Here is a 13,322-nt window from a genome sequence, read left to right on the forward strand (position 1 = left end):
ATATTTGTTGGCTAATCCTACTCTTATCCATGCTGTCTGAGTTAAACTTGTCTGATCTCTCAGTATAGTATTCTGTCTGGTAAGGATCCAACTCCAGTAAAGTTAATGGCAGCTGTCCAGTTTAATTTACTGAGAGCTGGATGAGAGTTATTTCCTATTTCATGTTATCTGATGAAAGACTTGGTTACGATTTTTCCAGCATGCGGATATGGCCTCCTATGTTTATATCTTTGTGTCTAGAAACTCGTTTCCCAGAAACAGGGAAATTTTGCCTTTTTTTCACTCAGCTTAGCTTATGATTACGTAAGCAGTCAAAGCCAAAGAGTTTCATTTCTTGCTTCTCTCTGCTTTGATTATAAAGCATTTATTTGCAACTTAGACAAATGACTACACTTTTCTTGAACAACCCCTTTGTCGTTACCTACTCTGGCTAGATTTTAGATTTCTGGATTTTATAACAGGTCTTCCAGAACACTGCACTGCTTGCATTTCCTGAGACTTATGAGAATTTATTTTTCTTCCTTCTTCAATAGATACAATGATGATGATAATAAAAGTAATATCTTGTGGGAGAATTCACTGTCATGGTTTCATTGAATTTCAGCTTCAGTGACTTTCAGTTAGGCATTGCTAGGTGCTTCAGGTTTCCCTGTTTTATTGTCTTTTGGGTAATTCTTGGATTGTCTTGTTTATTTTTTCATATTTCTGAATATTATAGTTGTTATTATTATTTTGAAGACATACTTTCTGCCTGATGTCACAATCTTATCTTCCTACAATCATTGCTTCCCTTTTATATTTATGAGTTAATGATAAGTGTATGAAAAGAGCAGTTAATGCTTCTTATTTAACCTTGTATGTTTCTGCAGCAGATTGTACTGTCTGGCTCTCCTTTGATGAGGATGCAATTAACGTGGGGTCATCTACAGTCGGGAGAAAAGCAGAAAAAAATAGTTCCTGAAGAAAACGTGCTGTGTGTAGGCCAGGGGGAGCCTTACATCCTATGGTACTGCTTTCACTTGAACCTGGTATTTTGGAGCTAGCATTAGTTTTTTAACCATAAAGTCTGCTTAACTCAAAAAAAGTGTTGTTTGATGTGGTGCCAGCTTTTCAGCAATTAAATTTCTTTAGCATTTACAGCATTATAACTTCAGCCTTTACTTCTCCAGGTTATTACTAATTTACTAGATATTTGAATGTGTGCTGTCTATAAAATATAGTATATCATGACAATATTTCATAGACATGAAATAACCAAGCTGTTACACCCTAAACAATTTGCCAGAGGCTTTTTTAAAAAACTGTTATGTTTTGGGTTGAATTTCTTGCTGCTTATATTTAGAGGTTCATAATTGACTGACAGCAACTACTCAAGTAGTTGAATAAATAAACAATTGAGATTTAGTAACCTTTATCCATTACTTGCATTCATAGCATTTCCCAATAAAAAATTAAACACTAAAATATTATTTTACTATTTTCTTAACATTGTTACTGTATTAGCCAGTAATAGCTGTCCTGAGAAATATTCCAAACTGCATTCATATACCCACTGGAAACCAAACAGTGAAAATAATCCTGGAGTTGTATTGTCAGCTGCAATACTTCATACATAAACAGGACATAAGAAATCTGAGAAGCAGCAATGGAGCATACGAGTAACATCTGGAAAGAGGGACATTTTGGAGACATTTTTAAAGTTGAATTGGAAAATTAGTTTGTTCAGTTCATCTGAACGGGATGAGCCTGATTCAAACAGATGAAGTTGGATATGTGGACTTCTGTTATCTGACTTATTTCTTCATTTTTTAGGGATCAATAATACTTAGAAACATAAATAACATCCCCTCTTGAACTGGTAGCACTGTGTTTAATGGGAATACTCAGTTAGTTAAAATTACCTTCAGAGCTGAGTCGTGTTAGAAGCGCTCCCAAGGCTCAGCCCTACAAAAATATTTGCACTGAAAACAAACTTGACTAACTTTCCATCTGAGATACAGCGCCATTCAATGACTTGGAATTACCCAAGTTCTTTTCTTTTATCAGTTGTTTGCAGGATCAGATCTTGACTCGGTCATTTTGAGTCTGGTAGGCACTGGATGATGAGGGTTCTTGTTTGCTTTCCTGGCTTCCAACGCTGTTGGAGGAGCAGCAGAGGGCGCAGCCCGGCTGGGAGCATCTCTCCCTGCCCACCCTGGATTTTCCCGTCCAGGGAATCCCCGCTCCGCCTCGAGGAGAGCCTTTATAAAGAGCTCGCTGGAGCTGTGCTGATAAACTGCTGCCGAGCAGCAGCCGGTCTCTGTGCTTCTACGCAGAAAGGAGAGAGCAAAGCTCTTGAATTTACTTTCTTACCCAGTAACAGCAATTACAACTGTTAAAACAGATGGGAAGAACAAGCCAAGCTGTGCTAATAATTTTCTGTGTGTTCATGACTGGTAAGTTGGGGTGGTGTTTGCTTTATTTAATTTTGCTAATTGTAAGCTGACCTACAATTTGCTGTTTGATCTTTGTTTCTCTTTGTTCCATTTGCTTTTGCATTTCAGTGAACGCAACTGTCAGTTAAGTAGTTCTGTCAAAGTGTCAGGAAGCTTTTTTTGACATTTACTTTGAGCTTTTCTGTGCTCTGCAATGACACAGTCATTTCTTATTGAGTTTGCTGGAAGTCAGCCTAGGAGGCAACTGCAGTAGATCACTGCATGTTTGATTTCCAGTCATCCCTGACAGGATCAGTCACGTTTAGTACTAACTGTCCTGTTGAAAGTGATTCTGCAGTTTCCTTCCTATTTTACCAGCCCTCCTCTGTAACGTTACAAACTTCTAGAGCCAGATCCACCTGACAAAAAGAAGTTATGTTGTGCTAGTGCATTTATTTTCACTGACAGCGTTGGGTTTGTGCCATTTAAAACACGAGAACTGCCTTAGTCATCCGAGTCTGTATTATCTTTTGACAAAACTAGTGATGTTTATAGGGTATTTTGGAGATGTAAACCACTGTGTGAGCTTTATTAGTTTAACCTACACATAACTGTAAAGTAAACTTACAGATACCTTTTGTCACAGTAAGACATGAGAAGAAATAAGAAAATAAATGTTGAGAATGATGCTGAGTTTATATATGTTCTTCCTGTTGCAGTTCAAGCTTTTGAAATGGAGATTATACCTGCTAACAGAATTGTTGCACAGATTGGAGAAACACTCATACTCACATGCAATACTACTGGCTGTGAATCACCGAGATTTTCCTGGAGAACCCAGATGGACAATCCACTTGGAGGAACAGTGAACAACTGTGGGACATACTCTACCTTGACTATGAATCCAGTTAGTGTTGTGAATTCTCATGAATATCTGTGTACTGTCTTCTGTGGTGTGAAAGACAAAAAAGAGAAGAGTACCAAAGTTGAACTTTACTGTAAGTAAAAATGTAAAATTCCCTTTAAGTGGTACATGTTTGTAGAGATCAGTAATTATTTTTAGATATTGTGGTTGGTATTTAACTGATAATGCTAGGATAATGAGTCTGCTGTAGCTCAACACCTGTTTCCTTGTAATATTTCTTTATCTGTCTCTTCAGGGCTCTTTCTCAGCACCTTTCTGCTTAGGTTTTTGCACTGAAGTTAGCATGTATTGGTCTTATTTGTTCTTATTCTTGGTAATACTTGAAAACCAAAACATAGACTCCCCAAAACATTTGTAGACCTGAAAAAAAAACTGAGCACAAATCAACACAACCAATATGGTTGAGATGGATGTATTTGGAAACCTGCAAGCACAGGGCACCGAATCAAAACCTTTGCAGTTGGTAGGGGAATGATTCAGATGTCTGAACCTACCAGCACAGAAAACAGGATACCACCCGTGGATGGGTTGTTCTGGATGCCTGTATTTAGGCAGCTGTATCACTGCCCAGATGCCTTGCTGGATCTTACTAGATAATTTGTGATATTTTAACAATTGTACAAGCATAACTCCTGTTAGTGTATGAACTGCTTATAAAAGGGCTGCATGTTTTCATATCAAGATATGTCTTGTAATAAAATTGATACAACATCATGTTCTGAATGCCTTTAAAGTCAAGGTATTTGATAGGGGGATCTTGCACTAGAGCTCATCTCTGCTAGACTAAAGAAATGGATTTTATTTTTTAGCCTTCCCCAGTGATCCTGTTATTGAGATCAGCCCATCCTTGGTTGCTGGAGAACCAGTTACTGTCACCTGTAAAATTCCTGATGTGTATCCTTCGGATCACCTGGAAGTACTTCTAAAGAAAGAGGAACATGTTCTTCACACCGAAAATTTTTATCAAGATGATATCACAAATACAGAGACCAAAACTGTGACGTTTTCGTTTAATCCCACGGCTGAAGATATTGGGAAAGAGATTACCTGTGTGGCCAAGTTACCAATTGCGAATATGGACTTTGAACCCAAAGAGAGAGTAACCTCACAGAAACTGAATGCAAACTGTAAGTATTTTTATTCTAAGTCTTCCATACCAAGTACTGTTTGGTATTAAGTTTCATGAAATTATTTTAAAAAGTGTGTGCTATAAATAATTTATAATCTGCACTTCCTTTCTGTATTATTTTTGTAGATAATCTTTTGTATTCAATTGAATTCTTTTGTATTTAGTATCAGTCATTGAGTCATTAAATATGCACTGTTGTTTCTGACAGGAGTTAGGCAGTGCTTTAGCAACTCCTCTCTCACTCGCTTACCTTTGACACTGCTGCTCAGTCGGAAAGTAAACGTCAGAAGAAAAATGGCAGCATGCAGATAAGCAATCATTTTAAAAATTGCTGTTGTGTGCTTAGCAGTTCCAAGTTTATAGTCCTAAACAACAGGGAGACAAATCTAAGAGTGAAAAAAAAAAAAGTGTACACATTTTGTCTAGCTTAGCTTTCAAAGCTCCAAGTTAAATGTCTTGTCAAGTCTGGAAAAATTGTTCCACTGAAATTCACATTAATTTTTCCCTTGGTACTGTGTGAAATGTTCTCTCTAGAGAAGCTAGTGTTAAAGATGTGCATGTCATTCTTCATTAACTTACTGACCTTCTCTCTTTTGTTCTCTTCCAGTTGGTCCACAAAATACTGTCATTATTGCATCTCTGGGCAAGTCGCCAATAGAAGGAGACCCTGTAAAACTCACTTGTGTGACTGAGAGCAATCCACCACCACAAATACTTTGGAGAAAACATCTGGCTGATGACAGCATTCAGCATCTGATAGAAAACAATGTTCTTTCTATTCCCCATGCCCATTTCACTGATTCAGGACTGTACATCTGTGAAGTAATTAATCTAGTAACTAATAAAACAGATAAAGCAACCATGGACATTGTTGTACAAGGTACAAGCCTGACTGAATTTAATTTGTATTATCCAGTACCCAACTGGCAGCTGCCTGTTGAGTTGGAGGATACTGAAATAGTGAAAATTAGGAAATTGTGGGGCCTTCTTTGTTATGTATTAAGGATTTAGCTTTCAATTTACTCCTGGCTGTGCTTTTCTTTTCTGTGCTTAATTTTCAGCTAATTCTCTCTGAACTGCTGTTGTACACGCATACCTCTATACATTTCCTGCAATGCAACACTCGGAGTGATAAAAGAACCTGAGAAAGGAGTGGTGTGGGGCACACTGTTATTTCCTTGAAATGCTAATGTGCGTAGCAATTTCACAGGGACATCACAGTCTCCTTTGAACTACTAGTTCTAGACACTAGTAGTAAATTCAGTAGTCATTTAATAGTAAAACTACTTGGTGGTGGTTGTTGTTGTTATTATTATTACTGCTACTGTTTCAGTAGAGCCAAAAGTCTCAGATGAAACCTGGGACCAAACCCAAAATGAACAGATCCTTAGGCTAACAATCCTTACTATCTTAAACTCTCTCCATCTTTAGTGCTTTTGCATTGTGTAACAGCCTTTTCTTTTGTCATGCAGGTGCTCCAAAAATTGCAGAACTCTCCATTAGTCCTTCTACAACGGTTCGAGAAGGAGAAAATGTTTCCATACAATGTTCTACTCAGAGTAACCCTCCTCCCAAGATTATTTTAAGGAGAAAACACGACAGTGCAGACATGGGGTCTTACAGTGAGGGAAGAATTCTTCTTCCATCTGTGACATTCCTAAATGGAGGAGACTATGAATGTGTAGCAGAAAATAAGTTTGGAAAAAGTATAAGTGAAATAACACTTAATGTGGAATGTAAGTATATGTAATGTTTTCCCAATCATTTAAAAATAATTATTAATTCTCCTCTTACTTTAGCGATAAATGTAACCATCAGAATAAACAAAACCCCGTGAATACAGAAAGAAAAGCAGTCCTCTGCTCTTCCCCCCTCAAAGGAGCAATCCTGATGAGCAAAACAGAGACATGAAATCTTCCATGTTATGACAGTCTTACCTCAAGATTTGAATGATTGAGAAACTGACCTACCTTCTTAAGGTTCTTGGTTAGAAGTGCTTAGTATGTTTAGGTTATAGAGAGTTTGTATGGAAGCTTTGGTTCTGTGTACTTTACTTATTCTGAGAATTAAAAACAAATTGACTTTTGGAGGCTGACAACCTTGTATCCACTAGAACATGCTGGATCCACCTCTAAAAAAATCCAATGGTGATTAACTGCAGGATTCTTCCTTTCAGATGGACCAAAGAATACAGTGATCTCTGTTATCCCTTCTACTGCTGTTAAAGAAGGAGAAACTGTGACGATGAAATGCACGAGTTCTGGTAATCCGGCTCCAGTGATTTCTTGGAAGAAAAAGGCAGCCACTGGGGAGTCTGAGGAAATTTCTAAAGATGCAACTTTAACTCTGCAGAATGTGAAAAGTCAAGATCTGGGGCTTTATGAGTGTGAAGCTTATAACCAATTTGGCAAAGAAGAAAAAACTGTGAAATTACTTGTTCAAGGTTGGTAGAACAAGGTGGAACACAAGAGGGTTTTTTAATGTGTTTGAGGACCAGATCTCATTCTGTGGAGGATTGGGGAATCGTATCTTTGATGTTAATGGAGTTAAAAGATGGCTCTAATGTTGTTAAATCATTTAGGAAGCTTTAAACAGTGAAGGGTGAAATCTGCCCTAGTACGGATAGCTTACACAAAGGTCTCATGTCAGCTGAGCTTCCATCACTCCTTCCAATTGGCAGATGTATGCATGAGGCAAAGAAGATTTGTAGTGCCTATATTTTAGACCAAATAGATCTCAGTGGAGGATCCAGATACCTGCATAGAGAAGATTAAAAGAGAAAGTACATGCTGGAACTTCTCTGTGGAGGGACTGTGTTACAGCCTCGTGACTCTCCTTTAAGCTAGGACTTTAGATCCTGTTCTCACAAGCTTCATTTAAGTTATAGCAAATGCCTATACATGCAATGATAGCAAAGTTTCATTTTCAGTAGTAAGGAGACTTCTCTGCTTTAGCCCTGCTGCTTCTGTTTATTGCATGGCAACAGCGTATTGCTTAGGGATCACTTCTGCCACTAATCCATCTCTCTTCCTTATTCCTTACTATTATTGTAGCTGCACCAAAAAATACACTTTTAATTTTCCCATCAGCTGCAGTGATATAAGGAGAAGGTATTACCATCTCTCACACATCTGTGGATGTTACATCTGTTCAGAGTACTCTGTGAAAGGAAACAGGTGATGGGATCACAACCCTTGAAAGAGTAGATGGCAAATAGACCATAGACGGGGCTCAGCTGAAGGACACAGGAACACAGGAATGCAGGAACGCAGGAATGCATATCATTAATGAACTGGGAGAGTAGTCTCAGCGCATGGTACTTTATGTCAAAGGTTACTTAAAATAACTACTACACATAGTTGATATTAGGACTTTGTTTAGACAGGGTCTTCACTTCCATTACGGAGGAATCGTCTTTAAAAACACTGATGAGTTGCACAGGTTCCCATGCTAAGTGGTAGGAGCTTAGTGCTGATGAAAACTTCTGTCCAAAATGGCAGAAGCACAAAATAATTGTTGCTTCAAATTTTTTCATAGTTCCACTTCCACCTTTGAAAACAGGATGTAAAACTGTGGAACCTAGTGAAAAAAGAACTATTCTAGGACTCTTTCCTTTGACTTTTCTATTACCCTTCTGTTGAAAGGGGACATCAACCTCTTGGTCTGTCGATCTGTGTCCGTTCATGAACTCAAATGAATAAACAGTGAAATTAAAATAAAAAAAGGCTCTATATAATGTAAAAGATATGCAACATACTCCATCAACTGATAAAATGTTCTTTCTGCCAGCTGCTGACTGCAGTGTGTGAAGGATAACTAGTGAGAGAGTAATGTCTAAAGCTATGTGCTCAAATATTATAGTGAATGCATTAACTAGATTAGTACTTTGTGTGTACAAGCTGCTGATACCTCATGAATTTTTTGCTTCTGTTTGTTGCTAAATCCTACTTTGCATTTCTTTTTCTTTTCTTTTCAGTTCCTCCCCAAAATATTACTGTGTTAGTATATCCATCAGCAAATGTTAAAGAAGGAGAAAATGTCACTATTACATGTAGCACATACAGTAACCCACCATCACAGATGGTGCTGAAAAAAGTCCATCAGGAGAAAGAAATTATTCTGCCATCAGTGAATGGAACCTTTATACTCTACAATGTCACCAAGAAAGATACAGGCAGATATTTGCTTGATGTTTTCAATGAGGTTGGGAGCAACATCAAAGTGATTGAGATAGCTGTTGTAGGTAGGTAGATCTGTCACCTAAACTTATTTTGTTCATACTTTCTAATGAATTTTGTGTCAAGGTGAGCCTAACTAGTTCATGGCTGATCCTTGCACAATCATATGGCAGTTAACATAGTCCCTCCTCAAAAAAATAAATCAAATCATAGAACAGCTGGTGAGAATAAGCTGTATTTAACCTCCCTGCAGTGTGGATGTTATTGTCTCTCTTACCCCAGTTGGTACAGTAGCTTCAAGGATAGGGACAGAAAAAAGTGGATCCTGGCCGCATTTCTGTCCACATACACAAACAAAGTTCTTTTCACAAAAAGATCTAAAGATTGGGTAAAATACGTGATATTCTTCTTATGTTCTTTGTGAACTCCGTGGCGTGGTATTCTTCATTGTAGATTATATCAGTGCGTTTGAACTTGCACAGCAAAGTCAGGACCAAGATATTTGCTAGGAATTAAAGTATGTAATATGAAGTTACTGAAGAAAAAGCATAAGGAAATGTTTTGGAATGTGCTTTTTGCATGAAAACAGAAATAGTGTTCTAAATGAAGGTCATTAATAACATGCTTTTACAGTGAGGTACATGTATCTGTTTCAATCCATTTTTACATTACTTTTTTCTCCTTCTATCTCTATTTTCAGGAAGACTGGAAAAAACTGATCAAATGATACCACTGATTATTGCATTCTCCTGTGTAACAGCAATAGCAGTACCTGTAGTTGCAATTTTGATCTACGTGTCAAGAAAAGCAAAGATAAATGGATCCTACAGTCTTGTAAAAGCACTCAGATTGAAAGTGTGATTGCATGAATATAAGTCTAGCTTCATAATAAGCAATGTTATTTATTGTTATGACTGGTTCTACTCTTTGATGACATATGGTAACAAAAAAGTGACTTAAGGACACCATCCTGTGATAGCAAATGGATTTTTTTTTTCCATGTTTTGATAAATGTTTCAGTATTTAAATTAAAGGGAAAGCTAGCATCCCGTCCCAGAAATTGGTAAATCATTTCTGTGTTGAAGTATGCTGAACAGAGAGTTCTTGGAGAAATTGGTTTGTACATAGTGTAAATATGTTCAACTGAATATTGGTTTGTAAAATTGTAGTCTTACTGCAACTGTACAGAGAAATGTTGTGAATATAAAAATATAGATCAGCGTTACTGGAGCTGATCAGATGATCATTTTATATTTTGTATTACTCTAAAGAGTGGATGTTTTTAATAGAATTTGTCTGCTTGTGGTAATGTTTGGAAAATGTTCTCATTTCACTCATGTTGCCATAAACTCTGTACCTCCAATGAACTTACACAATCACTGGGCTCTGCATTTTTAATTAATTTAAATTGATTTAAGGCTCATTTGTGAAATATTTTAAATATTATTCAGGAAGTGGCTGGGATTGTAGTCTAGTTAGTTTTAGGACCGCTGAGGTATTTTTGTAGGGCTTAATCATTCTCAAATCAATGTCAGAATTCTGTTATTTCGTGATGAGCCAAATCATACCCTTCATTTAGAACATAAGCTGCCGATAAACAGATATGGATTTCCACTGCAAAATAAAACTACTAGTAGTTTTCTTTGACTAGATCCCCCTAGAGATTCCAGCTTAAGATTATGTCAGAATGCACATTCCTGTGGAAGGAACTAGTCAAAACTTACCCTTAGCAACAGCAGATTTGAGTGTTGTGGAACAGTAAAGGCACAAGCACGGAAGGCAGCGACCTAAGGGGATAGGTAAGGGGGTGAGGCAAAATCTGTGAAGCCTCAGCAATGCTGGTTGTATTGTTTCCTCATTAAATGCCCTTCCCAAGCTGCTCGCTGTGAGAAATCAAACCACTTGCCTGACAGCTTTACTTTTGATATACAACCAATGCTTGCACGCTAACTCTGCTTAGCACCTTTTTTCACTGCACGCTTTCTTCAGTGTTGGCAAAATGATTGTGAAAATAACAGGCCTTCTGTGCAGAGGCAAAACGAGGTGGAAGGACAGGTGGAATTCTCCCTTACGTCTCTTCTCCTGGCTAGCAATGCTGTTTTGACTCATCTGGTTGGTGATGTTCAGAACTGAAGGCAAGGCTGTGGGAAGTGCAGACACTGGCTGAGATGGTGAAGTGTGTGTGGGCTCAGCAGCCCTCAGCCTTAGGCACAGGAAGGTGGACTTGGCTCCTCCAAACTTGCATACAAAAGGTCAAAAAAAAGGCCAAGCAGAGGTATGTGGGAAGAGTTCCTTTACATTCTACAAGTGGTAATAACATCCCCCAACAGTGATATCAACACAGGTGTCTGTTGGTAGCTAGCTGTGGGGTGAGGCAGTGGTGCTGGTCTGCCATAGCTTTTTCATAGCATGTTCATCAGTGTTTTGTGCATGGTAAATCAGTACATGCATCGTCCTGTGCTTACAGACACTTGAAAAGGGAGGCTTGGAAATTGGGGCGTAGCAGAAAAAATGGGAGAGCAATGTGGACTTGGCTTGGAGGAATGTGAGCATGCAGTAGGAGGGTGAAGAAAAGATTGAAGACAGAGGAGGAGGAGAGCTTTGACAGGCCCATGACATAAATTTCTTGGAGGTGGTGCCAGGCAGATTTATTCAGAATAATGTCAGGACTGTCTCACTGCTGTCTTGTGAACAAACCAGAAAGCATGATTTTTTTTCACTGTGCAAAAGTTTGGTGTACACACCTTTTGCCTTCTGGGTGTAGTGATGGTATCTGTATTGCAAGAAGGATAGATAGAAAAGATACAGAGACGTAGGACTGGAAAACAGGGAAAATGAAAATGGCAGGGACTTTCCAGTTTGGAGAGAGAATTGTGAGGGAGGAGGGGACATGACTGACGTTTTCCAAATTGTGAAGGCAGTTGAATGCCAACAACAGATGCAGAACTGCTGTTTGCTAAATCATGGGATACCAGAGCTACAGGGCAAGCAAATGAAGGAGAGAGTGGTTTAATGAAAAAAATAGAAAGTACTTCTTTACCAAGTGAATGGTGAACTACACTGGAAGCTGCTGCAGAAAGTTCTGGAGGATAACAGGATCGATTGGCTCAAGAGGGATCTGGAAAAAATAACAGAATAAAGGGAATAGGCAGAAACGTACTGTATAACACCCCTAATCCAGTAGCCACTGATGCTGAGCAATCCTCAGGGGATATACTGCAGAAGGCGGCCAGGTTTGCATGCTCTCCTGGTGTCTCCCACTGTGGGAGACATGCTGGGGTAGCTGGGTCACTGGTGAGACCTGCTAAGGTATGTCTTGGCTTCTTATGCCTTCTCTGAAGTCTTGGGCCAGGCCTACTTGGAGGAAGGGCTTAGAAGTTCCTGTGCTGGTTTTCCCCTCTCCCATAGTCCCTTAGAAGGAATAAAAAAAGGAAAGATGAGTGGGAGAGAAAAGGAGTTGTGTTACAAAAGCGTTTTGGTCCTTGTGTGGTGCTCTCCTGGAAATTCCTCCATGGGTTCCCGGTATCCACTCTGCGGTTGATTTCACCAGTATTTGCAACACAGATACAGACCTCAATGTCTACATGCCTCTCAGGGTCAATAGTAACTATTAACTAACTTAAGTCAATAGGATTCAGCCTGTGATTTCAACAGAGCCTTTTTTCACCCAGAAACGCTAAGTAAATAGAGGGACCATGCAGCGCTGATTTTAGGAGAGGCTGCTCTTGCGTGGGCAGTAAGCTGCCTCTCGGTGAAATCACATAGAAGAACCTTGCCAGGGGATCTCCTCCCCTACTGCCCGATGCTTGGTGCTTTCCAAGACTCTTAATGATATGGGCAGAAGCTTCTCCTACGGAAGTTAAAAGTTCACAGTCAAATAACTTCTCTTTTTTTTTCAAAAATTGCAGAAGGAATATTATTTCTCTTTGCACTGTTTCTCACCAAGCAAAGTGCAGAACCTCTGCTCTGTCCCAAAGGCATGAACAGCAGCTCCAACCCAGAAGGCACTTCCAGAAGGGCCACCTGTCTTCATGACCAAGAAAGTGGTTTGCAGAGCAAAGGGCTGTGACAGGCCCACTTGTGTTTTCTCTGCAAGTCACCTCAGGTTATAGAATTGCATTTCCCCATTGGTGGCCCCTGCTCAAGCACACCAGTCGCCCTTGTGTCCTCAGAATGGGGGTTTATCCCAGCAATTCCACGGGGCTATGCTAATTGCTAAAATGAGCATGGATTTTAAAAGATGATTGCAAAATCTCACTCCCCGCAGCTGGTTCACAATGTCCTCTTCATTAAAATGTAAAGCTCAAAGTGGAAGACGTTCTCTCAACTTCTCCAAGAACGCTTTCAGGCTATTTTGTAGGTATCCTGAAAGGACCATTAATGTATCTCCATGATGGAGGTGCTGGTATCTGCTGGAGAGACCTCTGGGCACCCTGTGTTTGCACGGACAGGCTCCCCCCGTTTCAGGCTAGCAGGGCACAACTATGATGTTTAAAGTCGAGCGATGACCTGTACCTCTGGCTGTCACAGTCCATTTAGTCAGCAACTTGCTGCTGTGCTGGACTAGGAAACTTCTCTGAGTAGAGCCTGTCCTTCTGTAAGGAATCAGATTTTCATTGGAAGTCCCTCACAAATGGAGGACAGACCGTTGTCCTTGGTAATTATCTCTGCCCCTT

General features: G+C 39.3%; 1 protein-coding gene across 3 annotated transcripts; it reads left to right on the top strand.

Moving 5' to 3' along the window:
* Positions 1–877: 877 nt before the first annotated feature.
* On the top strand, positions 878–10,134 carry VCAM1 (vascular cell adhesion molecule 1). Of its 3 annotated transcripts, none has more exons than XM_054073366.1 (8): positions 878–1,006; positions 3,134–3,412; positions 4,149–4,466; positions 5,076–5,348; positions 5,941–6,204; positions 6,645–6,911; positions 8,445–8,711; positions 9,347–10,134. In XM_054073366.1, exons 2-8 carry the CDS (start codon positions 3,148–3,150, stop codon positions 9,505–9,507), a joined length of 1,815 nt encoding a protein of 604 aa, XP_053929341.1. In that variant the 5' UTR covers positions 878–1,006; positions 3,134–3,147; the 3' UTR covers positions 9,508–10,134. The 3 variants fall into 3 exon arrangements, with proteins under 3 accessions (XP_053929341.1, XP_053929340.1, XP_053929342.1); XM_054073365.1 differs by lacking the exon at positions 878–1,006 and adding an exon at positions 2,254–2,435 and having other exon boundaries at positions 9,347–10,130; XM_054073367.1 differs by lacking the exons at positions 878–1,006; positions 8,445–8,711 and adding an exon at positions 2,255–2,435 and having other exon boundaries at positions 9,347–10,110.
* Positions 10,135–13,322: the final 3,188 nt, after the last annotated feature.

The sequence above is a fragment of the Cuculus canorus genome, chromosome 8, assembly GCF_017976375.1.
Source record: "Cuculus canorus isolate bCucCan1 chromosome 8, bCucCan1.pri, whole genome shotgun sequence".
In the NCBI taxonomy this organism is placed as follows: Eukaryota; Metazoa; Chordata; class Aves; order Cuculiformes; family Cuculidae; genus Cuculus; species Cuculus canorus.

What these genes read in the sequence shown, in the direction of transcription:
- VCAM1 (XM_054073365.1), top strand. Translation starts at nt 2,384, where the DNA reads ATGGGAAGAACAAGCCAAGCTGTGCTAATAATTTTCTGTGTGTTCATG. An exon ending in TTTCTGTGTGTTCATGACTG is followed by an intron (nt 2,436 to 3,133) that starts GTAAGTTGGGGT and finishes TTCCTGTTGCAG; the next exon opens with TTCAAGCTTTTGAAATGGAG. An exon ending in ACAGAAACTGAATGCAAACT is followed by an intron (nt 4,467 to 5,075) that starts GTAAGTATTTTT and finishes GTTCTCTTCCAG; the next exon opens with TTGGTCCACAAAATACTGTC.